Here is a 27,714-nt window from a genome sequence, read left to right on the forward strand (position 1 = left end):
TACTTGAAATTCACAGCTGTTAAATTGAACCCTCAGCGTCTAAAATTGTGTTGCCCTTTCACCAACCAGCAGTAGCTTTTCCCATGAAATCTGAGACCAAAATGCCAAAAGCTGTGCCAACCAGCTTCATATAGTCAAGCATAAGCTCACCCAATGCACACTTTAGTCCATTCGTCTATTTTTTTTGTACCACTTGTCCTTATTTTGGTCACAAATGAGTTGGAACTTATCCCAACCGACTGGGCGAGAGGCAGGGTACACCTCGGATTGGGCACCAGCCAGTTGCACACTCACACCTTCGTCTCATTCCTATTTATTGACAGATATTTGCAGATTTACTTTAAGACACTATCCATCCATTTTCTATACAGTTTATTCTCATTAGGGTCAATGGGTGAGCTAGAGCCTTTCCCAACTGACTTTGGGCAAGAGGCAGGGGACACACCTCGGCTGTTTGGGGGACTTCTGAATTTATCATCATCTGTGAATTTCTGCATTTGATGCAAGTAAAATGTTTCATCACCTTCTGATACCACAGTGTTGTGAAATATCACAACCGTGTTTTGTTTCCAAGTAGAGACAAAATGCTGGTGAGGTTTCAAGAGCTAAAAGGAAGAGAAATAGTTTATATTTATTAGATATGGTTCAACATGATCAAAACATTACAAATGCATGATTGCTTTATTGTGTTTTCCAAATGTATGGAAAATGGAGTTGAGAATTAATGTCAAACTAAAATGACCATCTTTCAGTCCTGGCCTCCACCGATTTGACCAAATCCTTTCCAATAATGCGGAAGTCCTCCAGTATAGCTTCCACATTGGGAACCGTGTTTGCTTCTTCGCCAGTTTCCTTGACACTTCTGGCAGACAACTGGGACGTCTACAGGAGGTGGACAGAAGAAACATTTGTCTGCAATTGTCATCCTTTTTGGCTGTGCTAAGAAGGCAGGAAAAAAAATACTTCTGCTGATCCAATAGGGTTTCCTCAGAAGATGCTATTGATGCAAATATGATTAGGGCATATCATTTTCACATGACTGATGATAAGTAAAAATGTATGGTCGTACCACAATGTATCCCACTGGCATCCTCCATTGGCTTTTGACACTGGAAATGTACAGTCCATTAACTGTTTATTGGGCCAAGACACAATGTAAGGTTTATGCCAAAGCCCCTAATAATAAATAAGCAGCACTGGTAATAACCAAAATATTTTTTTTTTACATTTCTATGTAGAAGCTCTTCAGCCGAAATCCTATTTTTATTATTATAATTATCCACCAAGTAAAACAGTCTTTATTATTAAGACGTATAATTATAGTTGCATAATATGCATATCCGAGCATAATTAGTTTTTAGTATTTTATTTATACACCAACTCTAAACTTGGACAGGTTATGAATCATTCTGGGCTTAAGTTAAAATGTCCGCCTTCTTCATCTTCAAATGAGAGTACTTTAGGTGTGAGAGAACATGTTGAAGATCCTCTTGGGGGTGTGGAGCATGAACAAAACCCCGTACAAAATCCAACTTAATACTCAGTTCTTCATCAGTTTACATGAGCCAGGAGCCACTGGCAAATAAAGCAGCCTGGATAAGCCTTGCTTCTGAGTGTTTTACCTTGAAGGGCAGAGGGGCGAAGGCCTTGGGCTTCCATAAAACGGCGATCACTGATCCTCCATAGGGATCGCAAAAGAAAAGGGCCAGGTCTCCAAATGCGTCCTAAACATGCAGTTAGATGATGAAAAGGGATATCATAATACAAAGTGAGTGTGCAAAAGTGAAAGAGCAACAAGTTATCAACCTTATACCACTAATTCAATTGGCATTAGAAATGTAATCTTTTGACCATGCAATCCTTATTGTTTAAGTGTTACTTTTGTTAATGTGCAGCAAATGTATCAGGAGTACAATGCAGCCTTCAATCTATGAGAAGGGAAACGTGAAGGAGAATTGTAATTGTGGGCAAAGGCACCTAATTGGTTTGTGTAATGTGTATTTTTTTATTGTTTGTCGTTCAGTTTGTTGGCAGGAAGCCGCTAGCAGTTGCCAGAGCTCAACTTTCATGCCGCCCCCTTCTCAGCACATGAACTCAAATCAGAATCATCTTTATTTGCCAAGTATGTCCAAAAAACACACAAGGAATTTGTCTCCAGTAGTTGGAGCCGCTCTAGTACGACAACAGACAGTTAACACTTTTGAGACATAAAGACTGACAAAAAAAAACAGTCACTGAGCAGTAAAGGGTTGCTAGTTATCTGGCAATGCCGTACATTTTTTTTTTGGACAATTGTGCAAAAAGATGCAGAGTCCTCTAGCACTTAGAGCAGTTCGAATGACTAATATTGCAATAGTCCGGTGCAATGACCATTGTGCAAAGCGCGCCGAGAATTCAAGGAGTGTATGCGGTTTAAAGTGACGAGTGGTGCGATAATCTGGGACAATGTTGGTTGTGCAAATGTTGCAGATAAGAAGATGACAAGACCAAACTCACCCGCAGCTCTGCCAGGTAGAGGGTCACAGGATTGTAGTCAGTGACGGGCATCTTCCCTCCCGATGAGACCACGTTGCCGGTGAGCACGCCCCTGCTGAAGTTGACGGTGGGAGGGTCCACTGCCTGGCCGAGCAGGGGAACCTGCTTGGGGTTTAGGTGGATCAGTACATCGTAAGCATCCAGAGGAGGACGCATGGCCACCTGTGCATTTAAATGCATGTATTAAAACATGATCTCAAACATGGTCTCTTTACTGAGTGTTATTAACCCCCCCCCCCCCCCCCCCCCCAACTAACCCTAACATCTTGGATCTGACTGCCATCCATCAGCTGATGTTCCAGAACCTTGAGACTTTCAGCAGCCACCATCACCACTCGCTGGAGTATCTGAGGAAACGCACATACAAAACAGGCATTTAGAAGATCAACTATAATGTGTCTGAATGCACAAGTTGAGACAGGTGATTTCTGAAAGGTTCCCAGGATGAATAAACTCTGACCAACGATTACCTAATTTGTTTCAACTTGTCTAGTAAAAGGAAACGCGCAAGCATTTGAAGAGGTGACTCAGTTTGTGCTTGGGGCCAAATTGAATAGAGGAGAAACTCTTAACTCAAATGCCTCTTAAGTCATACAATTGAATAAAAGGTTTTATGGTACGAGATGCAGTGACAAGTGTTTCTATTGGCACTGCTGGCACATGGCAAGCCTAACCAAAGGCAGGCGAGCTACAAATCTTCTAGCGGTTATTTTTAATACTACCACAAAACCTCCACTGTGCACACGCCAAAGTAACTGCCTGATACAACCACAGCCAGTTGCGTGTCGGTGATTGAAGGCTCCATACCATGCATAGCATCCAATCCATGGAAGCGAGAGGGCCTTTTTCTCTTTCTGCCCTCAGTGCTTCTCCTTTGTCTCTTCATCTCAACCCACAGGCAGTCACAGTTCCACACGGTTCTGTTTAAAGTTTCTTCCTGAGTGCTACTTTTTTCTTAACCTTGGTAATTTGGGGTTCATTTGGTTTTCTTTCTGTGAGGAGTGTAGTTCTAGACCAGCTCCATATGTATAGGTCAGATATTTCTGTTGTGAATTGGCAATATATAGTGTTGACACAACCCTTAACCGCCACCTCAGACAGGAACGTGACCAAACACAAAAGTTCCTGCCTTCTGGCACACGTATAAGAGGAGGCTGCTCAGAGGCTCCTTGTTATGTTTTGGGGAAGAGTGAGGTGGAGCACATAACGCTTATCTAGGTCAGCTACACACCATGAGAGGCTGCTCTGTGTACCTTTTCTGCACGTTCGTGTGCATCACCAAACGCTTTTACGCCGATTCTGTGATCCAGACGGAGGAATACAAAGCGAAGGAAAGACATTTACGATACTTCGTGACGAGGGACGGCAACGAAAAGCAACTGGTGAGAATAACCTTTAACCGTTCTGATCATGCTCAGAAAGGTTCTCTGCACATGGAAACTGTGGAGCTTGGTGTATGATAATGCGAAAATGGTAATTTCTGAATTTCCAGATCAACGATTTACATGAAGTTCTGGATAGACTTCAGAAAAATCAACTTTCCGCTCTGAGAAAAAAATACGGTCACCTGCCCATGGTATGTGATATGATGAAGCCCGCTAGAGAATACCTGTAAGTAAAACAGTACAATAATTAAACTCTGGCTATATTGTTTATTTTCTTTTTCTAAAGTGTGATCCGGGAGAACAGTGTGCACTGAGGAAAGGCTCCAGGATTGGGAAGCTGTGCGATTGCTCGCTGCCAAGAACATGTAACTCTTTCTTCCATCGGTGTTTATGAGCTGATCACATCTAACGTCTAACCTCGCGAAAATAAATAAATAAATAATAACTGAAGCTTAAAGCTCACATTAACTTAACGTATTCAATTGAATGTTTGACGTAGCTATAAATCCATAAACAAAAACTTTTTGTTTTAGTTTTATAGCGTGAATGTATTTATGCTTCATTTAATAAATGATTTCTACTGAGTAAGTGTTGGTTGCACTTGTATTTGTTGGTCTACTGACCTGGACAGTGGGGGCTCTCTTGGTCCACATCGAAAGTTTTTTGTCTCTAGGCGTTGCTATAAACATGACGGGTAGGTACTCCCTGGAGGCCATGAAGTCATTCTTGATCTCTGTGTAGTCGGCCACTACACGTGAGGAGAGGCGCACAACAATCACAACGAGCAGGATGTTAAAGTATGTCAGATGTGTAAATAGAAAGAGATCAGCAACTGTTTGTTTTGCACGGGTATGTGTGCGAGTGCTTGCCTGTGAGCTGCTTGTTGAGGTTGACGACCAGCGGGTTGTTCCTCCAGTCAAAGGAGGAGAGCAGATGAAGGAAGCGGAGGAAGCCCACCTGAGGAGAACTGAGGAGGATGGGGAAAACACATTCACATGACCAACATAGCAAGAAAGAAAAAAAAGAAGAGCAAAGAAACAAACACGGCTCATAGGGTCAACACGATTTTTGTTTTAGAAAAAGTTACCCAGGAGGGGGGAATGGTGCAGGCTGCAGAAAGAGGGACGCCACCAGGAGGTCCGCTGTGTCCTCTGTGATGTCTTCGCTGAAGAGTTGGGCCCCCAGCCAACGTTTGGCCAAGCGACACACTGCTCCGAAACACGGGTGTTGCTGCTGAAGCCTGAAAACAAGGAGAAACAGTACATTTTCTCATCTGCTTTAGGCCAAACATGCACCGGAACATAAGTCATCTTAAGGTCGCCACACACTGAGGGACACAGCCCAACGTGACTGCACTGGACAATCACAAACAAAATACAGTTGGCGTATCCCCGCCGCACACCTTGCACACCTCTCTGCAATAAAAAAACTGCAATCCCTGGTTTTCATATCAGGAAACATTTTGAGGTGCCACAAATTTTATTGAACCACACACAAAATTCTGCGATTGTCAAGGTAAAGGCGTGTTTTACTGGCTGCTGTACCTACTGTATATTAATACAAAGAGAAAATGGGCGAGAAATAAAGGTGAGATTGTGGATATTTCACAGGCTATTTGGAAATGATAGACCCAAACGTTGACTGCATTTATTTTGGCGACATAGCCTCTCCGCACTTTTTACCCAAGGGTACATATTAAACTATAATTATAGTTAAGTATTACTGCAAATCTAGATACTGTACTGGTATGACTTGGTAGCATCCGGAACTCACTTTGTATGTCATGTGATACCACATGGCATTTTTGATTAGGTGTTAAATCTGCAACATTATGACGATGTTCACCTGTGATTGTACTTTTGAATCGCAGCACAACTACTTGGCCACTCATGAGAACTAGTTACACAAGCCCGCACTGTGCGGTACAGTTCAGTAGCATTTGGTTATGTCGCTTTGTGTGTGGCGGGCTGAAGTCCTGCATTTTCCAAAACATTTGAGGCGTACTGTCTCACTTTTCAGCAGATTTTGTTTGGGTATTGGTTGCAGTGGTATGATACAGTATACTAGTATATGGTGGAACTAAACACACTGCTGTCCATTGATTGCTCCAAAGAGAATGTTCACAATTTAATGTCACAAAGGAATGGGAAGAAAATAAACAGTGCTATTTAAGCAAGAAATGCAAGGTCATAGATGACCACAATGGACCAGGCATTTGTTTATGATACCGTACATATAAGGTGATGTGCACGTGGCTATTACTTTACTCTCACCTACAGCTCAAATGAAACGTCGCATAACTGTCTGTTAAATTACTCTGCACCTAACAGGTTGTGTTTATTGTATTGAAATTATAACAGCAATGTCTTGTAACATGTTGCCTTCCTCTACTGTCTGTGTTTAATTCAATGGCAAATTACATTCTGCTGTGCTTCTATCATTGGACACTATTTACATCCCCCACCCATCCATCGCCATCCCACCAACAGGCTTTACCTTTAAGAAAAGAATTGAACGGTGTCACTTGGTGTGACATTAAATAGATTAATTTGACTTTTCTGACCCCCCGTGCAATTGTTTGTCTTTTAAGCAACTAGCCACTTCAATTCCTGCTGAGAAACAGACAACATAAGTGGAATCATTTTGGCATTGTGTAGGTCTATGACAATTTTTGACGTGATGAATACAACTTATTATGTTTTGATGATGGGGCATTTCCATTTTCACAATATCTATAAAGGAAAAATATTTAATTCTATTTTTACTGTGGAAGTGGGTGCAAGTTTATCCTGGGAAAAAACTCTTTCAAAGCTTATTTAGTATTAGGGGGAATAAAGCAAATCCCAGGAGGGGGTAAAAAACAGAACAAAACCTTAGACACTTCTTTTTCTGATAAGCGAAGGAAAAAAACAAAAAAAGACTAAAATCAGAAATCCGGGACATTTTTATTTTAAGGCCATATCGCGCAATCCTAGTGGGAAGAAGCCGGAGTAAGAGACTGGAAATGTGTGTGTGTGTGTATATATATATATATATATATATATATATATATATATGTTTTACCCATGCAGTGTGCTGGTTAGTAGAGGCTTGTGTATGGTGCTCATCTCCAAGCTCTGAGCCTCCTCGTTGTCCCTGACGACCAGCAGCCCCTCAGGACTTACGCTCTCTCTCAGTATCTGGGGCTCTCGATGGTATGCCACCTGGATGCGGAACACAAAGCCATCCTGGAATAGACAAATAAATAAGTTGACGCTACAAATTTCCAGTCGAGTTCAAGATGATATCTCAGCGATGCCTGTTCCTCACTAACAAATAAAAAGTACCTTCCAGACGTCCAGGTGTGTGGCGCAGGGTTTGCACGTGTAGTCATGCTGCACCTTAAGTAACTCTCCCAGTCGAATGTGGAATGCAGCTCGGATGTGGTGAATGGCGAGGCGGTCGTGAGGCCACTTTCCACTTCCCTCCATGTGACAGATCACTGCAGGTTACCATAGCATCAATCATATCTTGTGGTGCTTAGACAAACCAGTAACCAGGTGACAGTGGTGATAATATAAATCAGTGGTGACCATATAAATCTTGCTGAAACTAGCTTAAATCTTGTTGAAAGCATTATGATTAACACATACCCCGACAAAAAAAATAGCTTGGATGACATACTAACCTGTGATGGGGTTGACATAAGCCGGGCACGGTTTACCCTCCTTTGGTACCAGTAGTTGGAAAGCCTTTCCTTTGTCAAAGAAGGAGTAGTCGAACTTGAGAGGGAGAGGAGGAAAAACCTGGAGAGCACAGGGTGTCAATTTAAGAGAGAGCACAGGTTGTCAATTTAAGATAAAAACCACGCTAACAGCCATCAATGCGATTGTACTCAGTTGCAATTGTATTGCGGTATGGATTCCTTATAATAGGGGTTTACCTGTGTGTATCTGAGTGACGGGTGGGCTCCTTGCACTGATGTAATAGAGAGCGGAAGACCTTCAAGTTTCCAAAGTTTTCTGCTCAGGTCATCATAGGACTGAACCACACGCAAGCTTTCCTCTTCTCCAGTACTTGGCACCTAAATATAATGAGAGTGAAATAAACAAGATTAGGTACAGCGCTTTGCAAACGGTACTGCTTCATACAAAGAGTGAGATGTGTTTTAACATTTTCCCCCTCTTGTTGCGATTACTGCCATCGAAATGCTAGAAACTGCGCTCAGCAGTGCAGTTCTACATCAACACAAACTACAAGCACAACAAAGACAGTGATGGTTATTTATTTATTGCTATATTTTTAAAGGCATGACCATAAAATCAACACATGCACGTTTATAGATTGGCTTTGTCAGTGTGTAATGCATGCACATTGATTATCAATTATTATTATCAAATTATCTAATCAACAATTGTCCTGGCATTACACCGACATTACAGTATAAAGAAAGGCAAAGCGTTTTGACTAATAATTGGATTTGATGTGAAAACAAAAAAGAATGTTCAGAAAAGCCATAATTTATTTACAAACAACAAATCAAAAAACAGTTACTGCGGTTAATTTTTAAAAAGTTTTAATTTAATTCCTAGTTACGATATCAGATCACCCCACATTACTCTAACAAATTTAAGGAAGGCTTGCCCATAAAATCTATTTGTCCCTGTAGGTTGGATTTATAATTGTATACTACAGCAAGTCATTAAATTTAAAATCCAAATTAACTGGTAAATATTTAAATAAAGTTTTTACCTGACTTCTCATTTTGATGACGTCCTCAACAATTGCCCCAACGTGTCGCACACAAGACTCAGGGATGTCTGCATGGCTGTTAGAAAGGGTAATACATTTGGGGCGTGTGGGGAGTGAAATACTGTCAACATTTGGTTCATTTTATACTAAACTGTATTTGATGTCATTAGGCCTTTTCACACTGGAGGAACCACAAAACCACGAACTTGGAGTTTTCACACCACAAATAAAAGGTTCCTGGTCATTTTGGTGTGTAAGGGCCTTTTGTTGTGCCTCCACACTGGGGGTGAAAAAGGACTCATTCCCCTTGTACCAGTCAGATTCAACATTAGCTAGCTTGCTCATTAGCAGCAGAGAACACGTTTGGCCAAAAAGAAGAGGAGATTTGTGAGGAAATGTGAAGTCACATGGGTGAGATGAAACACGGCAACCTGCTTACACTGTATGGAGAAAATTCTTGGGAATCGTTGTCATTAACTCTGTACAGGGAGTAAAAATGCCATTGTCTTCTACTCCTTTTGATACATGTGCAGGGTTTATATGAAGGAGATTTTTATTCTATGCATCCAAAAGAACATTTAATAAGTCAGACATCACTGATGCTGGAGACTGATGATGGAGGGCCACAACGTCTTGTTGTTATATGACACTGAATTATAAACCTAATAAAAAAATATCTGACCAATCAGATGCAAAACTAACAATGGCTGAATTAGCAGTGCAAAGTCATGGTCTTAAAACAATACAATACGCACAGTTGTAGTAGGTATGTGATGATCTGTTGTGGTACCAGCCGTTTCTGGCACATGCTGTCTCCTTGCCACAGGACAGCTTCAGTGATGGCGCCGTCCTGAAAACGACGGAGCTCCGAGCGAGTGCCCCAAAGCTGCCGAAAATCAGCAGCCTAACAGAAGAAACACCAAGTGGGAAAAGCTTTAAGCATTATCATGTTGGGAAAATACACTCTGAGTCCAATTCAATACAACTCTGTTGTCAAGCCCATTTGTTAAAATTAGAAATCTACAAGATTTACTGGAATTATTTTGTGTTTCTTTTAAATATGTGGAAGTGTCCTAATTATTGAAGTGAGCAAAGTTACCTTAGGGCTGTCTGCTGGAGGTCCTCGTTCCAAGACAGAGGTTGCCAGCTCAGGCCACAACAACAAACCAAAAGTGAGAGGTGGCTGGGCTTTGTGCTTTGGGGGTTCGCTCTCCAGCGACCACTATCACAAAATAATTACAATTACCCATCATCAATCATTTTTTTTGTTTCACCAATCAATCACAGGACACAAAGACAAACATCCACGCATTCATATGGTCGCCAAGTGGGAATTGAATATACACTGCATGCGATTGAATTGAATATACACTGGGCGATTATGTGATAGCGATCGAGGATCGTGCTAATTTTCTCGTCAATCTCGATTATCAGCTGTGTGCGTATTTCCTCAATCTAACAAGGCAGAAATGTGCGTAAAAAAAGCCAATCAGTCGTCTTTGAAATTAGTAACAATGTTAACAGGGTATGTAGCTTCATAACTAGAGAATGATAATGTTTACAATCCAAGGTGTCGCCATTATCTCCGAAGGGGTAGTTTGTTTATTTTGTATCTTGTACCTCCAAAAATACTCAGGAATTCAAACTAGTGCACTGCTGTTATAATTTTCTAAATTCGCAGCACTGTTAACTGAAAATTGTTCTGATATTTTTCTGTATTTATTTTACTTGCTTTTTATGCCAATATCATGTTGAGGTTACTGTTTTAAATATTGACTAAGAGTGTTGTTAACAAAAGCCATGAATACAATTTTGAACTACTCCCTAGATTCTTTAGTTTTCAGTACAGATGCTTTAAAACTGGCAATTTAAAAACGTTTAAAAAGTATATCGTGATAAAAATTTAGATCCAATGATCTGAAAAAATGTATGGTAATCATTGTTTTTTTTTTTTGCCAGATCGCCCAGCCCTAGCAGTAACTATATCATCAGTGGCTCTATGCGTATCATAAACTTTGATCATGGCTTTGTGGACAAATGTTTTGTACCTAATGTAAGTCCCATTTCAACAAGTACATTGTACACACAGACACAACAAAAGCATTCAGAAACAGATACCTCAGTTTTTTTCAAATACCTCATATTAGCTGTTCTTTCCCACTTGCTCACACTTTTTTCAGATTTTTTTTCCCCGTATGGCAATTATAATGGGTGTCAAATATTTCACTATTCGCGGTCGGCCCGGTGCCTATCCACCGCAAGTCGTGGGGGTCCACTGTATGTAAGATAAGGTTTTCCGGCCAATGCTTCGCTAACTTTCTTCCTCCCGTTCCAAGCAGCTCTCTCTTTAAACTGCACTGGAAATATCAGATTTACAGAGGTCATGTCTGCGGCGCAGTTTATGAGTATTTTAGTACAGACATGGACCGTGACACATGAAGGTATGTATCTGCATGTGTAAAGTTATGCTTTTCGAAGAGGAAATGCCAATTTGACATGCTGCATTTTCAAGGTTTTGTACAGATTTTCAATCTATTAAGAACAGGATAGGTTACGATAGGATAGCACTTTATTGTCAGACCTCAAATATGTCATCATGTGTTCATGTATGTACATGCACACAATTAAGCACCTAATAATAGGATAAAGACACATCACCCACCTCAGGTTCAGGGGAAAGGGAGTGGGTGAGAAGGCTGATCCTTTGGCCGAGTCCTCTCTGAAGCAGCGACAGTATAAACGGGAGAGCTGTGTGCACGTAGTTTCCACTGTTGTCCATCAGCTCACTGAGGAGGTTCAGCTTCTTACAGCTGGCCTGAAGCTTTGAAAGTTCACATAATCTGGGTAGGATGTGAAGAACATAGAGACTCAACACGGGAAGTTCAGAAAAAGAGTTGAATATTTGGTATTTTAGTTATTGATGGACAGCTATACTGGAAGACGTCGTCACTGGTCCTCATCATAGTTTTGGGGGTCATGAGGAGGCTGTGGAAACCATCCACAGTGGGGTCGTCCCAGAACTGCATGGACACTGACGCCTCATGCTGCAGCTAAGAGATTTGTTTCAAGTGATTAAAACATATTGGCCCCTTGAGCAAAAAATAATTTTAGTGTACAAACTGTACCTGCTTGTAGGTGCATGCCGTCATGTCGGCACACATGTTGAGGTGTCCTGACGGATCAATGAATACAACCTGGAATGCATCGTGAAAGTCTGCCAGCGATGGCTGTGGGACACAGCAATTAAAGGGACACAAATAGCAAGTGTGTAGGGTAAACGCATGAATATGAGTGTCGTAAAAGGTTTATATGCTTTATGTTCAATCTAGCTAACTCACAGCTGTCGAGTCAGGTTCTTTGGCCAAGCTGATTCCATTCACTGTCATGTCTGTCAATGCTGGGAATTAAAGAAAAATTAATTCTGCTCTAAAATCTTATTGATTTTAACCAACCCTCATTGATATGCTCAGATTACGGCGTTGCATTAAAGGTTGTCAGCAACATACCCAGAAAGTTTAAGGTGTTTCGCAGTAGCTGATAGGCAGTCATGTTGTTGCTGATTCTGTGCATCGTCAGAAGGTACGCCAAGAGCATGGAGGCCAGAAAGCCATTAAAACACCCAGTGCCCTTAAAAGGATATGAAAGAATAGAATTTTGTATAAAAATGGGTTAGATGAGTAATGACAATGTTATTGTTGTATTTGTTATTGTTGCAGTATATTCTTCTCAACTGCAAAAACATCAGAAAAAGTAAAATTGTTGCAAAACTTTCTGTTGTAGTTAAGTATTGGTTATTAGCTATTTACAGCCATAAATTTTCTTAGCACTTATCATCAATAGGATGGCTGCACAATTAATCACATTTTAATGGAGACTATCCTTCTGGTTGGTGAGAGACAGGGTACACCCTGGACCACTCACCAGCCAATCGCATACAGGCATATATAGACCGACAACCATTCACACCCACGTTTATTCCTAAAAACAATTTTTAGTCTTCAATCAACCTAACATGTTTTTGGAATGTGGGAAGGAAAGCAGACATGCTAAACACTTACCATAAAAAAATAAAGCACTTGCCAGATGTTTAAACATTAAACTTGCAAGAACGAAACAGAATCTCAAGCAACCATGTGGACCCAGAAGAAAACACACCTGGTCAAGCTCTCGCTGACGGAGCCAGACTTTGAGCAAAGCCACCCCGTCGGGAAAAGCGGAGCACCGAGTGCTCACAGCAGACAAAAACTGAAGATGAGCCCTGGGGAGCAGATCACCCAGAAGGGTGCTATTGTAATGTGGAGTGGGAGGCTCACTGATCTCTGGGGGGGGGGGAAGAAAAAGAAAAAAGAAAAAAGAAAAAGGGGGACGAAAGACTTTTTATGACCCGACTCCACATGGCAAATGTGATAATATTCAGTAAAAAGTCACATATCTCACCAGATTGTGTGTTGTTCACCCCGGTGTACCAGCCTGTCCTGATGTTATTCACCTGAGGGTGGAAACGCTTGGGCTTGAAAAATCCAGGAGGTGGACAAGCATGAAGGCGGACAATCAAGGCAGATGAGTCTTTACCTGAAGGATGCGACAGAATGGATCACTTAGTTACATAATGCATATGCTGAGACACACAAAAACACAAACTGTAACTTCAAAAGTTGCACGTACAGGGATCCCTTGGTTTAATGATGGAGTTCTGCTCCTATGGCAGCCACGTGACTCAAATTTGACGCGAGTCTGGTCTATTACTAACTTACGCAAATGCAAAATGAAAGTCATAATTACAGTAAATTATTATATGGGAACACTAATACGTCAAATATATATATTTTTTTTTAAATCAAGCGAAAAACAGTAAGTACAGCAATAACTGAAAGTGCCAGGTGCTGCGTTACAAATGACGCTGTGGTCTATCAATAACCTACGCTAACACAGAAGTAAAAAAATAAAGTAAATATTAAAATCACTAAGCCATGAATATTGAACAATCAAATAAAAAAAATAAGTATGGTGGTAACAGAGCAGGCCTTTTGTGTTAAATGATGAGGTAGCTCTTCACCTCTTGAGGACCTGACTGCACACTGTTTGTACCTCCAAACCTCATACGTCGGGACTGTTGTAAACCATGTACAGCAAATAGAACAATGAATAGTGAATCATTTTGACTTTGGAAAAGATCATTTATATTTCCATTATTTGCTATGGGAAACTTTTTTTTTTTTTTTTTTTTTTTTTTTTAAATAAATGGAAAAACAAATCTGCGATTGGTGTCCTAGAATGGATTGTGTTTGATCTGAGAGATTATCTGTATCCTATGATATAAACCATTACCAGGAGGACTCAGCAGCAGAATGGGACGAAGCCGATTCCCATGAAGGCAAGAGTAGGACATGGATCCTATATCTGAAGAGGCTCTCAGATACTGAGCCAGACCTGCCAGGTAGATTGCTTTTTTCCTGGGATACCTCTGGTTTAAGAAGTCTTTGTGGTAGAGGATACCCTAAAAACAAGAAACCATACGTGTGACTGTCCATAGTCAGACATTTAAAACTGGCTGTACTGCTCAACTCTGAAACGCATGTGTGACTTACAGCTGGGATTGTGACAGCCAGGTCAACCACGACGCGTGGTTTGGTACAGGTTCCCAAGGGGTAACTTCCAATTAGATCAACAGAAGCGGGAGGCGCTATGTGGAACTTGCTCTTTTGTGTTTTTGGTAACAGGAGGATAGGAACCTTCACATCATTGGATAGCCATGACAGGTCATTTACCTGAGACAACAAAAATATTATGCAGTCACAGGTGTGTTGCTAATTTAGTAGGGCTACAATGGGGTGGAAAATTTCATGTAAACTTCCATGGGAAGTTAAAATTGAAAGGATGAATCGAAAAAGTAATATATTTAAGTATAAAAATAAGAAAATGTGTTTTGTCATAAGCAGTCATGCAAAATACCATTAAAATATTTATTTGTAAGTAGAACTTGATCAAGTTTAAAATATTTAATTAAACGGGCAATTATTTTATGGTTTTAACTGTACTTGCATGAAATCTGCTTGTTTTAGTCAGGATTATGCTAAAATATATTCCATCCAACTATACTTCGGTTCCCTATTAGGAGCCAACTTTCAATGTTGTAAATTCCTAGTTCAATCCAACTCAGAAAAGTCTTGGACTTTTACAACCCAAAAAATAACTTTACAAAAAGTATTACACACCTCCACGTCAGGTGACCGTGGTACAGCCTTCAGGAGCTTGGTGACCATCTCAACAAAAGCATCTATTAGCAGTTTCCTGCGTTCACTGAGGGCAATTTCTTTCAACAGTTCCTCCATCTGTTAGAGGTGATAGGGTAGAACATAATCTAATTTTGTGAAGGTTTTAAACATCACATTCATGTTATTGAGAGATCTTACCTGCATTTTGAGCAAGCTGCAGTGAAATAAGCTCTCAGCCTCTTTCAGCTGGTTGAGTTCCTCCACTGTTGGGGCTCTGTACAGGTCACTTCTGGACAACTTGACAGGGTGGTATGCCACCTTCTCACGATTTCTCTTTTTCACTTTAACAGGAGGCTCATTTTCCTCCTTCTCCAGGTCATTGGTTAATTCTGATGGAGTCATCTTGTGACAAAAACAACACGCATATCGCTATAAAACCAAATTGCTTCCGAAACTTCCTTAAGTGATTTCTATACGATATGCACGTTAGACAATTTTAATGTTGTGTAAGTGGTGCTTAAATTAAAGCTTATTGACAATTACAAACCAGTTCACCATCTAAGTATTACATTACTTTACAAGACACGCGGGAGCGAAATTGTGAAAATTAGAAGGCAGGAAAGATGTGTGACTACTTTTCGTTATTAACTGGCGGTATTAAGATTCTAAATTTGCAGCAATGCCTGCGGGCAGACCCTCGATAATGATGGCATTGCCAATACGGTACATTTTCCGTGTGTCGAGGGGCCAATGTTGACATATTAGTAAGTCTCATGAAACGTGGGCTTACCTCAACTGACTGCGCATTTACCCGTTTCTTCTTCATGTCGAATCACACCAGAAAATTAAGTTGAATCTTAAATTTCTTTTGGTCGAATCGACAATGTGCGATGTACTCCAACGTACTCACACATGTGCAAGGGTTAGTGAAACTTGCTTGTTGCCAAACCATTATCCGATTGGCCTATAGTGGGAAGGCGTGAATGACGATTGGATTGATGCAAGTGAGCTTCCGGTTGACATTCACGTTAGGTTGAACCAGCTACGTAGTGACGTCATGCCAAAATATTGTTCACTATTACAAACAAATACGATAAATAAAACATTTGAGTTTTGTATTTTTATTCATAACTTTCCATCCAATAATATTAATCCAGCCGTACATAGTCATGTATCCATAGGGGATTAATTCAACTAATTAATACAATTACATGCCATTTACTAATAATTATTTTCAGTTTCTGGACACTTTAAAACAATGCTCCTCATTGGTGCATTTTAGATTTTAATTACTGAGCCCAAATTTGGAATAATTCACCTTCCTCATTTTCAAACGTTAAAGTAATTTTATCGCTTAACAATGAAAAAGGTGAATTTATTCCAAATTTGAGAACAAACAAATTTGAGAACAAAAAATTTTAAATCAAAACTTAAATTTGTCAGATGGCAACAGTTGGGTGACACGAGGTGGACGTCCTGTCGTCAACTGATTCACAGGAAAAGGTGACTCTACAGACTCACTATTTATCGGCTTCAGCTTGGCAGACTGAGCCTGTGATTTGAACTGGAGTGGGCCAATTTGTATTCTCTGGGGATCCGTGAGAGAAACACCTTTGGCCAAATCTATGGTGTCCATCCTCAAAGCTCTAGCCATCATCTTTTCGTCCTTAATGGGAGACAACCTCTCTGGCTGATCCCTGTTCGCAGGATTCCATGATGTTCCCATCGTACCAGTCTGCTGGTTACGAGGCACTGGCACTAGTTTGGGTTGTCTAGTTGAATTTTTCATGCTAGACTTTGTGCTTTTGTCTATCTCATACTGAGGAGTGATCCAGTGTCGAGGCAAGGAGGAATGTTCAAGCTTACGTTTAGTTTGAGTCTCCTTTGGTTGTTGTGATGATGTAGTTGCATGTTTAGAACCAGAAGGGACTTTATTTTCACCCTTGGTCTCCATTTTTTCAGCTGAACAGGACATAGGTGGCAAAACAGTACCTTGTGAAAGCTTTGGGGGTAAAGAAGCTTTTAATTTTTTCTTGGTGGAAGTGTTTTGTTTTTGGCGAACACTTGGTTCTTTGCAAATCTTTTCCCCAACACGCCTGCTGGGACTTATTTTCTCTTCAGCTTGCTCTGGGGATTCGGCGTTTTGTGGTATGAAATCATTTGGCTGGTTTTCTTCAGGATGGGCTGGTTCAAGGTCCTCACAAATATCAGCTTCCTGGTTGATCTGAGTATAGACAGTGTGACATTAATCATAAAGGATAATTCCTTACAGTGGACATCGAAAGTCAAAATCAGGCACAATCCTAATTGACTTATGAGTTGTTTAAGAGCTGAGATTTAAAAAAATTCTTCCCATAGGAAATGATGTGAAGTGAATTGTAATCATAATCATAAAACCATTATTAACCTAAATGATTCTTAACTGTCATACAAGTATAAACGGACGTTGACCACAGTACACGTAATAAGACTAAAGGAAAGTAAATTAAAGTACGGTAAAACTACTCAATCTTTGAATATATCTGAGAGGCATGTAACTGAAAAAGAACAGGAAAGTGTTTTTAGAGTAATACTGTCATCTTGGGGCATGTTGAAGCATATTTCTGGAATCAATATGTTACCGTGATATGTAAATACATAACTTTATAATAGCCTACCAGAACAACTGCACTTTATATGGGGTTAATCAGAATCATTTTAATTGGTAGCAGGTGTGTGCTGACTCCAATTTAACACGAGTGTGAATACGATTGGTTAATTTAGAACACAGCCACATTGGCAGTTATAAGACGGTGAGCAAACTTGTGCAACCACATGATCTTATGTTTATTTTTACTTTCCCTGTCCATTTTTTCCCAATTGAGTTGTACAGGTTATATGTCCCATTATTGGTGGAATTTTTTAAAAATGATTTATTATGGTCTGATTTTTCATATAACATAAACCTTTTATAGCTACTGCATATATATTTTACCAGAGACAATGACAAGGTACCTGCAGTGACTCGGGCTCAGATGGAGGTGCTCCATGTATAACAGGAAAACATCCTTCTGCCCAAACATCTGGAGTAATTGGTATTGGTTCTGAGTCTTCTGTCACAGACAATTCCATCGCATCTTCACCTCTATCTCGGCACATGATTTTCTGCTCCACAGTCTGTATGAAGTAACCTTTGGCCCAGTATGCAGTGAAAGATGGCAGCTGGAAGAAAAAGATGAATTGTAGTTGTGTATATTCAATATTGTGTCCAGACATTTTTAAAATATGTATCTTTTATCCTACTACATTCCAAAAACGTGCGACGCTGGTGAGGATAAGCGGTATGGAAAATGGATGGATGGATAGATGTTTTACCTGTCTTTGAATGTGCACACTGTAACAGCCTTCCATGACATTGCTCATCAGATCAGCCATAATTTCCCCTACTACATCTTCTGCCTCCTCTTGGACCAACATGTCCATCCATTGGCTCTGAGTCAGACAACCGGGGATAATGTCTTCCTCTTCCGGTTCATGGGACGGTGGCGGGGACACTCGGGGAGGCGCCTTACCTTTGTCAGCTTGGGCTTTGGATGTAGAGCGAGACATCTTGATGGTGTTTGGTTACCTTATTTTAGGTAAATAGGAGAGGCAAGATGTCAGAAATACTGCTCAATATAATGCAGAACAGGGTCTAAAAATATATTGTCTTGGGCTGACTGCATGTACTTCATGTTGTGGTAATTTGTGTGTCAATTATGACAAAGCAATAGCTTCAATTAAATGATAAACACAGAACAGTGTTACATGCTGTTGTGGAAGTCATAAAACAAATAGTAGCACACTCTTGTGGCCGCCCCAGTTTTCATTATCGCATACAGTATATTAACAGATACACATGTTAACCATTGCATTCTGTCGTATAAAATGTGTTTTGCATTTTCTTTGTAGTTAGTTGAAGTGGGGGAAAAGTCGCCCAGAGGTCACTCTTCAAACACTGTGGTATTAATAAGACAGGCAAATGTATGTCGTGGAAAGAGTATGTGTCACTTGTGGCACATTTGAGAATAACTATTTCATGTATTTTATGGAAATAAAACGTGTAGTCTTAGTTTGGGTGAACGAAAATGTGTGTTTTGTGTGTGTGTGTGCTTTAGCTTTTATTTAGCTATCCAACCAACAAAAAACGACAGACAGAATATTCCGATTATTAGAATCCCGATCTGTTAACGGTTTTCATGTGTTCACTTATTAAAACCATTACTTAAAACAACATATCGTTGTCGTGTGGTTGTTCCTTACTTAAAATACGATGACAAAGGAACAAACCTTGAATAACTCGGCTCACGGCAGTACTAAGGATGTTGTTTTTATCTTCATGTTTTCGACTTCTTATGCGTCCACTTCCGGGTTTGGGCATATGTTGCCTGGCAACTGAACACGTGATGTTGACGTCACACGTTGTCTCTATGGCGGCGGTCGACGCCAAGGAAATCCAATTGGGATTAGCGCTTGCTAGCAATGGCAGGGACCAATACTGTAATTGTTATATAACTGGTGACCGGTCGCATGTATTTTTTGTAAAAATCAAATAGTAATTATGGTGTTAAGTTTTGAAATATTTGACTACGTAGTTGCAGGTGACTTCACGCTAACTGCTGCCTAGCTATCCGAGCTGCTAATGCTAAGTACCAAACTGAACGTATAATGCCGTTTTTTTTTTTTTTTTTTTTTTTTAACGAAACAGCTCATTTCACTCGAAGAGGGAACACGTTCAGGTTGACACACTTTCTGACCAATAAGTGATATTGAATCAGGCCTTTCGATGTATCACAAAGAGAAGAACATCCAGATGAAGAGCAGCGCGTCAGCGTTGTACAACAACCTGAGCGTGTTGCGCATCGCCCCGCGGCGCCTCACCTACTTCACGGTGGTCCACGCCAATGTGGTCAACATGGTCAGCGCGTCGTGGGACATCCTCAGTGACTCCCACCGTCAGCTGCAGTCCAAGGAGCCCAACGTAGCCACGAGCCCATCCCTCATCATGCAGGTGAGGCATTGTGCAGGGGCATTCCAGGAGGACAGCTTTTGTTTATACAATTAAAAAATATATATATATACATATATAAAAAAAAAAAAAACTGTAATAAATCATCTTCGTTCAGCTCAAACTATGATATTTTTTCGGGGGGGGGGGGGGGGGGTAACGTGTTTTGCTCTGATTAGCGCTACCCTGATCAGGAAAAATATAGTATTACAAATATATTGTTGAATTGCTTGAGAAGTTAGTTAGTTAGAGCTCTCAGGCGTTCTCAGGGTACCGTGCAGAGCTTCAGAAGCAGTCAATTTTTTTAATACCAATTTAATGTTAGTATAGCATTAAAATAATGCGACTATACTACTGAGGGATGGCGGAACATAGATTGAATATTTTGTGTCCGAAACCAATTGTTGACGGGTGGGGGATGCTGATCAAAAAATTTCAGCACTTTCGCCGCTCAAAGGCAACTCATGGCTGCTCTGAAGGCACTTTTTACCGCACCCATAGGGGCACATAGGGTAAAAAAGGGGCACCTAGGATTCGGGTTCCACTGCCTCTGATACTACTCAGAAAACGCCAAATCGCGTCTGATCTCAGGAGCTTAGCAGGGTAAGGAATGGCTCGTACTTGGAAAGGAGACCAACTGGGAATACCAGGTGCTGCATGCTTACTGGGCCTCTAGGGGCGCAAGCCTACCAAGCCAACTTCCACACCTGGAAAAATAGGGAGTGTTGAAAGTCTGGAAGCGCATCTGTCTATCAAAAACAATCTACGCTAAATTACACTAATGTCCACTCCACTCTTCCTCGTTGTATTATTTCTAACTGAACATTATACAGTATTAGGACTCATATTTCTCGATGTTAAACAACATTTATTTGTGTTTTCTTGCAATAGGCTGCATTTTGTGTTTTGCCCTCTCGCAATCTGCTCGTGGTGACTTCACAAAAAGGCATTCAGGTGACACATTATTGAGTACATGTTAGACTAGCCATGAAAAAAACTTTGGTATCGTCTAGTAGCATCATCTTTGTGTTTTCTTTTTAAGATGTATGAATCAGATGGCTCCATTATGGTGTACTGGCATGCACTGGATGTTCCTGAAACACCAACAGGTAAGATTAACACTACAAAAACCTGTTTCACTTATTAGACGCTGCATTAGGTACACATGCACATTGTCATGTGGTCTAATACAAGATCTGCAGGTGTTTTTACTAGTTCGCCTCATACATTTTCTGTCATATATGTGTCCTTTGTCCTCAGCTCAGGCCGTGTTTGCTCGGGGGATAGCTGCTGTTTGGGATAATTACATTTGTGTGGGTAAGTACGGAGTGATAACACCTATCTTTAGAGCTAACAAATCATAATGTTTTGAACTATGTTATGAAACTCAACAGTAGCATGGTAAACTTGTGATTAGTATGTCTGCCTCACAGTTCAGAGGTTGTGGGCAGAGTTTGCATCCTCCTCATACTTGTGTGGTTTTTCTATAGGTAGAAAAATAAAACATCCCAAAACTTCCAAAACATAAATTTTTAAGTTCATTGAAGACTACAAATTGTCAGTGAGTGCGAATGTGAAAGGTTGTTTGTATATTGTCTTTTCCTGTCATTGCAGGTCTGTCCTCTTGTGGAATCCTGGTGTTTGATGTTCCCAGTAAAGGCAGTAATATCACCTTGTCTGAGGTCCTGGAGGTGCACAAGGAGCCCATCACTGACTTAGCCCCAGAGTGCTCAGGCATCAAGGTATTGTCAAATATTATATTGTTCATTGAACTGCATCATACTGTGAGGTGTTTCAAACACACCATTCTGTTTACTTCATTTAGCGACATTGAAGAGTGACTATTACTCTAGAGATATATTTATGTTGGCAGAATTGTTGATGTAGCTCTTTGGCTCTTACGTTGTGCAGTTACCGTGGAAACCTAAAGCAGTGTTTTCCCAACTCTTATTGAGCCAAGGCACATATTATACATTACAAAAATCTCACGGTACACCACAAAACAAAAATAGACTGAAATAATGTTGGCCTCGTCTTGATTTACTCACATAATTATTACCTTAGTGTAAAATCTGGGCCTCTTTAGTTGAACGTAAAATTTATAGTCTGCTGTATAGTCTGCTGTATGAGTGGCAACTGTTGCACATAGCTAGATGAGCAAAGATACATTATTTGTAGTAAATAAAGAATAATTTCTCGATCAATTACATGAAATTGGATAATATCCTGTGGCATACCGGTTGATCTCTAATGGCACAGAGGTTGGGAATCACTACTCTAAAGATCTGCTGTCAAGCAAGACCTTAGTGAATCTTGGGAGACTTTCTTAAATCTCGCAAAACTTCAGGAATTCTCACAAGACTTCAGCTCAGTGAGCATGTCAGATTCCGCTTAACGTGTGTTCACTGTTCAGCGTTTTCTTTGTTTTTTTTGTGTTACCCGCAACATAATGGTATCAGTGACCACCACATAAAGGAACTAGTGATTGCAAAGTTGAAAATTGTCATGAGGAATAGGGCAGCACGATATTGGAAAAAAATGGCGTTGCAAAACGTTCATGGTAGGTTAATTGACAACTCTGTAACTGACAACTCTGTCTTCCCTTAGGAGTGCATCGCCGACCTGGTCAGTGCTGATGACGGCGGCACCTTGTGTGTGTGGAAGTCTGGGGAAGAGTTTCAGCTTCTCAACAAGATCGGTGGATTTGAGTAAGAATTAAATGTACTTTTCTTGTCTAGTAGTCCTCAGTTGTGTCACTGAGGAGCTGTGAGCTGTGTGACTCATACATCTGACTTATTTCATTTAATCACTGGATTAATTTAAGGAGAAATATGCTATGCAAATCCGCATAGGTTGAATCGAGGCAAACAGGCTCTTCTTGGTTGTTGAAGATGTTATACTGTACCTTTAATCCAAAAGCCTCTTTCAGTTTGAAATCTTCCCCTTCGTTCCCCTTTTTTTGTCACTGGTGGGTGTGTTCCCTGGTGATCATATTGTACTTGTGCAGATTACCATGACTGTGAATCCACTCAGACATGTAATGCTCATATTTATTTCTACTACTGATTGAGCTCCATTATTCACAATAAAAAAAAATTAAAGCTGCAAATTAGAAAATTCTATCTGAAACTATCCATCCATCCATTTTCTGAGCCGCTTCTCCTCACTGGGGTCGCGGGCATGCTGGAGCCTATCCCAGCTATCATCGGGCAGGAGGCGGGGTACACCCTGAACTGGTTGCCAGCCAATCGCATTCGCACTCACATTCACACCTACGGGCAATTTAGAGTTGTCAATTAACCTACCACGCATGTTTTTGGGATGTGGGAGGAAACCGGAGTGCCCGGAGAAAACCCACGCAGGCACGGGGAGAGCATGCAAACTCCACACAGGTGGGGCCGGGGATTGAACCCCGGTCCTCAGAACTGTGAGGCAGACGCTCAAGATATCAACATAGCCCCAAAATATTGTAATTCTTCAAAAGTCAGTAAACAGTTTTGTTAGCATTTTTTTTACTTTTACATATCATTACTGGTGGGAAAGAGTGTGGTTGTTGTCAACCATACATTTGTAACATTCATACATTGTCCTCATCCTCCTACGTACATCGTTTTGCGTCATAAATTGATCTGTATATCATTCCACTGTCTTCTTTTCCTTATCACTCTCTCCTCTAATGTAATTGCTGCTTTTTGTTTCCTCATTGTAATGATCCTCAATCTTCTTGTCAGTATGACCTGCTCCTCCGTGAAGTTGTGGAAAGGTACAGTAGTGGCAGGTTACGGAACAGGCCAGATCCGTCTGTATGAGGCTGTGACGGGAATTCTGCATGCTGAGGTCAACGCCCACGCCCGCTGGATCTACTCACTGGACATTGCTCCTTTTTCTGGACTGGTGATTTAAGAAAAGCAACACTTTATCGGCATGTTATATTTCAGCGTGTGTCATTTGGATGTGCATTGTGCACCATAGCTCCTGTCTGCAGCTGAAGACTCTTTTGTCAGGGTGTGGCACCTGACAGTAACCCCAGAAAGCAACAGTGTGGAGGTAACCTCTCCAAAAAACACAGCTAATTTTCTAGATTAAGTGCACAGTTTCTCTCTAAATTCATCAATTTATTTCATTTGCTCTTAGGTTACGCATCTACACGTTGAGTGTGTGACAGACACACAAATTTGCGGCGCCAAGTTCTGTGATGGAGATGGTTACGCCTTCGCTGTGACAGGATATGACCTCAATGAAATTATACACTACACGCAGACATAGGACATCACCTTTGCCATGGCTGAGTATATGGATATCTAACGGATGTCACACAATATTTCCGCAATGCGATCCAGATGTAGCGCAGTCAGAAGGTCAGATTATACAAGGACGGGGGGTTAAATTGCATCATTTTTATGATGAGTACATATTTTATAATGTCAGTCGTTTTGTGTGTCTTCAGATGTGTGTTAGCGCATTGAAAATGATTCAGATGTTTTTAAATATTCTGTAGATATTTTTAACAGCAAATATTTACGTGTTTGTGAAATCTAGTGCAAGTGAGTGACATCTTTGATCTCTCACTTGCACATCATTTTTGAGTAAGAAAACCATGTATTGGAAAGAAACTCCACCAGAGGGCAGCATTATTTTTTTTTATAATTTAATGAACTGAAACCAGCCAATCAATATTTGTGGATAAGCATTGGTACATTTTTTGGTATTTTATTCTAAATTGAATTCAAGACAAATGGAACCTACTCACTGACAAACTTTCACAATTTATTTTCAAAAGAAACACAAGATGCGAGTGGTTTATGTTTATTCAAATCTGACAATACAGCTTTGCAATGAGTGCATCCTTATTGTGGGTTTATACATTCTTTATACATAGTACTACTGCATTTTTTTTCCAGTTCCAAATGGTAGTGGCAAACAAACGATATTCCTTCCACCTTACCAGTTTGGGATTGATTGTAGAACCAACGGCAGGATCAGAGATTTAACAGAATAGATAACTATAAAGTTTAGTAGTATAGCAGAATTTCCAAAATTAAACACAAATTATTTGTTGTCCCTGGTTGACTTCCAAATTGTTCTAATTTTGTTTGTTACTGTGTGAAAATTTAATCCATCATCAAAAACAATTAACTGTCAACATTAATTAAGTCATTAACCGCTATACAACTTTAAAGAGAAGTGAACCATTGTAATAATAAAATTCAGTGGAAATGATTATTTACCTTTTGTTTGGACTTTATTTTGACGATGTGTGTAGGGGAGAGATGTGTGATGTCACCCACCATAATGGTTTGACTTTTAGGTTTCGTCTTTAGACTTTTGAGGCATATTTTCCCCAAAATTATTTGTTGTACTCCAAATTCTATAACTTTTAGGTAGTTAATAACACTTTTTTATTTTATAAAATGGTAGTAACCTACCTTGCTAATTTAGTGATTCTTAAAGTGTAAAGAACCAAGTAAGTAAGTGAGAAGTTCTGTTATATTTAACTTTTAAGTTCAACACATTTACATTTGATCTTTAAGAACTATATATTTTTGAACATTTAATTTGATACAAGTTAAACTTATTAGTAATACATTTTAATTGAATCGTTCAGTACATTTTAATTTCCTATATGTAAGCATGACTTAGGTGCAGGCAGAATGGGTTCAGTTATCACTCATTGACAGTGTGAATATGGCTGTGAATGGTTGACTAACTGTCGACTTTTTAGGAATAAAACCTAAGTCTAATTTTTTATGGGCATATTATGCTGTTGTATTTTAATTTTGGTCTTGGATAGCATAGTACTTTTTAGATGGTGCTTGGCGTAAAAGGTTTGATAACCACTATGCTTATCCATCATTATCTATGCAGTCGCTGATATGGTCTCTTGCAGCGTTATCACGGTTCTCATGCAATTTTTATTTTTACTCCTATCATGCGGCGAGGTATCACGGTAATCCGTCCACCTTATCGTGACGAGATCAGAGGAATCAGGTCAGGGAGGAATTGTATGCTGTTTGTCGGTCTGTGGCTAAAATAAATCCCGGAGATGTAGTCTTTTTTTTTTTTTTTTTTTTTTTTCAGTTTTTCAGTCAACACTGATCACATAACATCAAGTGACAAGACTTTTTGAAGCCACCCATTCATGACATGTTATGTAACGTAAATTTGCGAGGTGCCAGCTGACTGTGGGGTCGATGCGGATGCCCGGGCCACGTAAATGGTGGACGTGTGCCGAGTGGAGTCGATACATTTTAATAGGTTGTGTTGTGTCACACCTCCCAGTCGACTGATGTGTACTGGGTTTGGGGGACAGGAACAGCAGAACAGCTGATGGCTAAAATGAGGTCCCCATTGACACAGACGCTGATGTTACATAACTTTCTGGAACAGTACAATACACATAGGGAGAGATTTCTGAAAAGCAACTGATGAAATAAAAGATGGGTTGATGGCGCAGGGAGCAATTGGACCTTGCCAAACAAAGGCTTTTAAAGTAAAAGATGGGACAGTGATGTCACTTCTCAGAAAATGCAGCGACAAACATCAGGATTTTGTCTTCATTGGGTCAGTCAATAACACTGCGTGACACTCTGGTCCTTCTTCCCAAGCCTGGGGCCACCTCTGCAATACTTGTTGACTCTTGGCTGTTCCAGCTGAGCACACAAAGAGGAGAGATTAGAACATGAAGTGCAGTGAACATATGCTACTTTGCTTATACACAGTCCCTCTGGAACTATAGAACTAGTGACACACATTATTTTTGCAGTAAACTGAAAACATTTGGGATTTACATCAACAGATTAATTTGAAAGAAACTTATTTCCAGTTATTTACATCTGGAGTTGATACACCACTTCAAAGATAGCATTATTTGTAAAGACACACAGTATTTTAGGGGAAGAAAGGTATTGGAACAGATAGACATACAATAGATTGACGTGAATTATTTTTTTGTTTTAAATCCGGTGCTTGTAATAATTGAATCAAGCTTGTGTCCCATTGACATCATCCAAACCTTTGCATTTTTCACTCTTAAGGTTTAAGTGTGCAGATTGACTCGGCCAGTCTAAAACCTCATCCTAATGAATACCTTTGTTGTTTTGGCAGTGTGCTTTTGAGTTATTAGCTTGCTGTATGGTGAAGGATAACCCAATCAGTTTAGTTGCATTTTTCTTTGTTAAAATATTTCTATAGTCTTTTAGTTTGTTTTGCTGTGATGCATTGATGACAATTAGTGAGCCCATCCCAGAAGAAGCCATAGAAACCCAAGCCATGACATTGCCTTGCATGATCTTGTAAATTTGGGATTATGAGAAGACCCTTTCTTTCTCAAAGTAATACCCTTTGGCCACTTTGGGAAAGATTAATGTTTGCCTCATCAGTCCCTAAAACTATCATAACTATCTCACAAATGAGTCTCATTCTGTACTCTTTTGGCAAATTCCAGTGTGGCCTGACTGTAAATTAGTGCTCTGCACCTTCTAGCGCAGCCTCTGTACTTTTTGTGTATGAAGTCTTGTGAAAACAGTAGATTATGAACATTCACACCTGCCATCTGGAACTGATGTCATCAACAGTTGTTTTAGGGTCTTTATTTACAGCTCTCGCATTTGACATGTCTGTTACCTAGCACACCAAATGTTTCTTCCTTCTTCACAACATTCCAAATTATTTCTCTGACCAATGTTGGTGGACTGGCCCGGATGGAGTTTCCATCGTCTCTCACCTTCACAGTTTTTTGTTTTTCATAGACAGGTCTCCGGTTTTCTTGTTGGTTACCCCTTAAGGACCTCTCTAATGCTGTGAACATTGGCACTTATTCTAT

General features: G+C 40.2%; 4 protein-coding genes across 5 annotated transcripts; 2 read left to right on the forward strand and 2 right to left on the reverse strand.

Annotated features, from left to right (window-relative positions):
- Positions 1 to 612: 612 nt before the first annotated feature.
- On the reverse strand, positions 613 to 15,788 carry nol6 (nucleolar protein 6 (RNA-associated)). Its single transcript, XM_061672249.1, has 26 exons — positions 15,657 to 15,788; positions 15,065 to 15,268; positions 14,867 to 14,983; positions 14,240 to 14,419; positions 13,980 to 14,148; positions 13,089 to 13,223; positions 12,807 to 12,970; positions 12,158 to 12,278; positions 11,990 to 12,048; positions 11,777 to 11,878; positions 11,586 to 11,701; positions 11,314 to 11,491; positions 9,751 to 9,873; positions 9,407 to 9,555; positions 8,652 to 8,727; positions 7,843 to 7,983; positions 7,588 to 7,705; positions 7,247 to 7,401; positions 6,984 to 7,147; positions 5,008 to 5,160; positions 4,790 to 4,887; positions 4,544 to 4,668; positions 2,793 to 2,882; positions 2,497 to 2,697; positions 1,623 to 1,724; positions 613 to 882 (listed from the first exon to the last, which is right to left on the reverse strand). The coding sequence occupies exons 1-26, from the start codon at positions 15,690 to 15,692 to the stop codon at positions 733 to 735; spliced, it is 3,426 nt and encodes a 1,141-aa protein (XP_061528233.1). The 5' UTR covers positions 15,693 to 15,788; the 3' UTR covers positions 613 to 732.
- On the forward strand, positions 3,690 to 4,508 carry LOC133400059 (cocaine- and amphetamine-regulated transcript protein-like). Its single transcript, XM_061672255.1, has 3 exons — positions 3,690 to 3,917; positions 4,028 to 4,111; positions 4,207 to 4,508. The coding sequence occupies exons 1-3, from the start codon at positions 3,768 to 3,770 to the stop codon at positions 4,312 to 4,314; spliced, it is 342 nt and encodes a 113-aa protein (XP_061528239.1). The 5' UTR covers positions 3,690 to 3,767; the 3' UTR covers positions 4,315 to 4,508.
- Positions 15,789 to 16,005: 217 nt separating the features above from the next.
- LOC133400056 (uncharacterized protein C2orf81 homolog) lies at positions 16,006 to 19,263 on the reverse strand. The gene is made up of 4 exons (XM_061672250.1): positions 19,175 to 19,263; positions 18,221 to 18,473; positions 17,861 to 18,067; positions 16,006 to 17,090 (listed from the first exon to the last, which is right to left on the reverse strand). The coding sequence occupies exons 2-4, from the start codon at positions 18,452 to 18,454 to the stop codon at positions 16,290 to 16,292; spliced, it is 1,242 nt and encodes a 413-aa protein (XP_061528234.1). The 5' UTR covers positions 18,455 to 18,473; positions 19,175 to 19,263; the 3' UTR covers positions 16,006 to 16,289.
- A 30-nt stretch (positions 19,264 to 19,293) lies between these two features.
- Positions 19,294 to 25,112, forward strand: wdr54 (WD repeat domain 54). Of its 2 annotated transcripts, none has more exons than XM_061672252.1 (9): positions 19,294 to 19,895; positions 20,784 to 20,846; positions 20,935 to 21,001; positions 21,153 to 21,209; positions 21,507 to 21,634; positions 22,500 to 22,600; positions 23,624 to 23,786; positions 23,865 to 23,939; positions 24,027 to 25,112. In XM_061672252.1, exons 1-9 carry the CDS (start codon positions 19,671 to 19,673, stop codon positions 24,156 to 24,158), a joined length of 1,011 nt encoding a protein of 336 aa, XP_061528236.1. In that variant the 5' UTR covers positions 19,294 to 19,670; the 3' UTR covers positions 24,159 to 25,112. The 2 variants fall into 2 exon arrangements, with proteins under 2 accessions (XP_061528236.1, XP_061528237.1); XM_061672253.1 differs by having other exon boundaries at positions 23,878 to 23,939; positions 24,027 to 24,115.
- The last annotated feature ends 2,602 nt before the right edge of the window (positions 25,113 to 27,714 follow it).

Source organism: Phycodurus eques, chromosome 3 (assembly GCF_024500275.1).
Source record: "Phycodurus eques isolate BA_2022a chromosome 3, UOR_Pequ_1.1, whole genome shotgun sequence".
Lineage (NCBI taxonomy): Eukaryota > Metazoa > Chordata > Actinopteri > Syngnathiformes > Syngnathidae > Phycodurus > Phycodurus eques.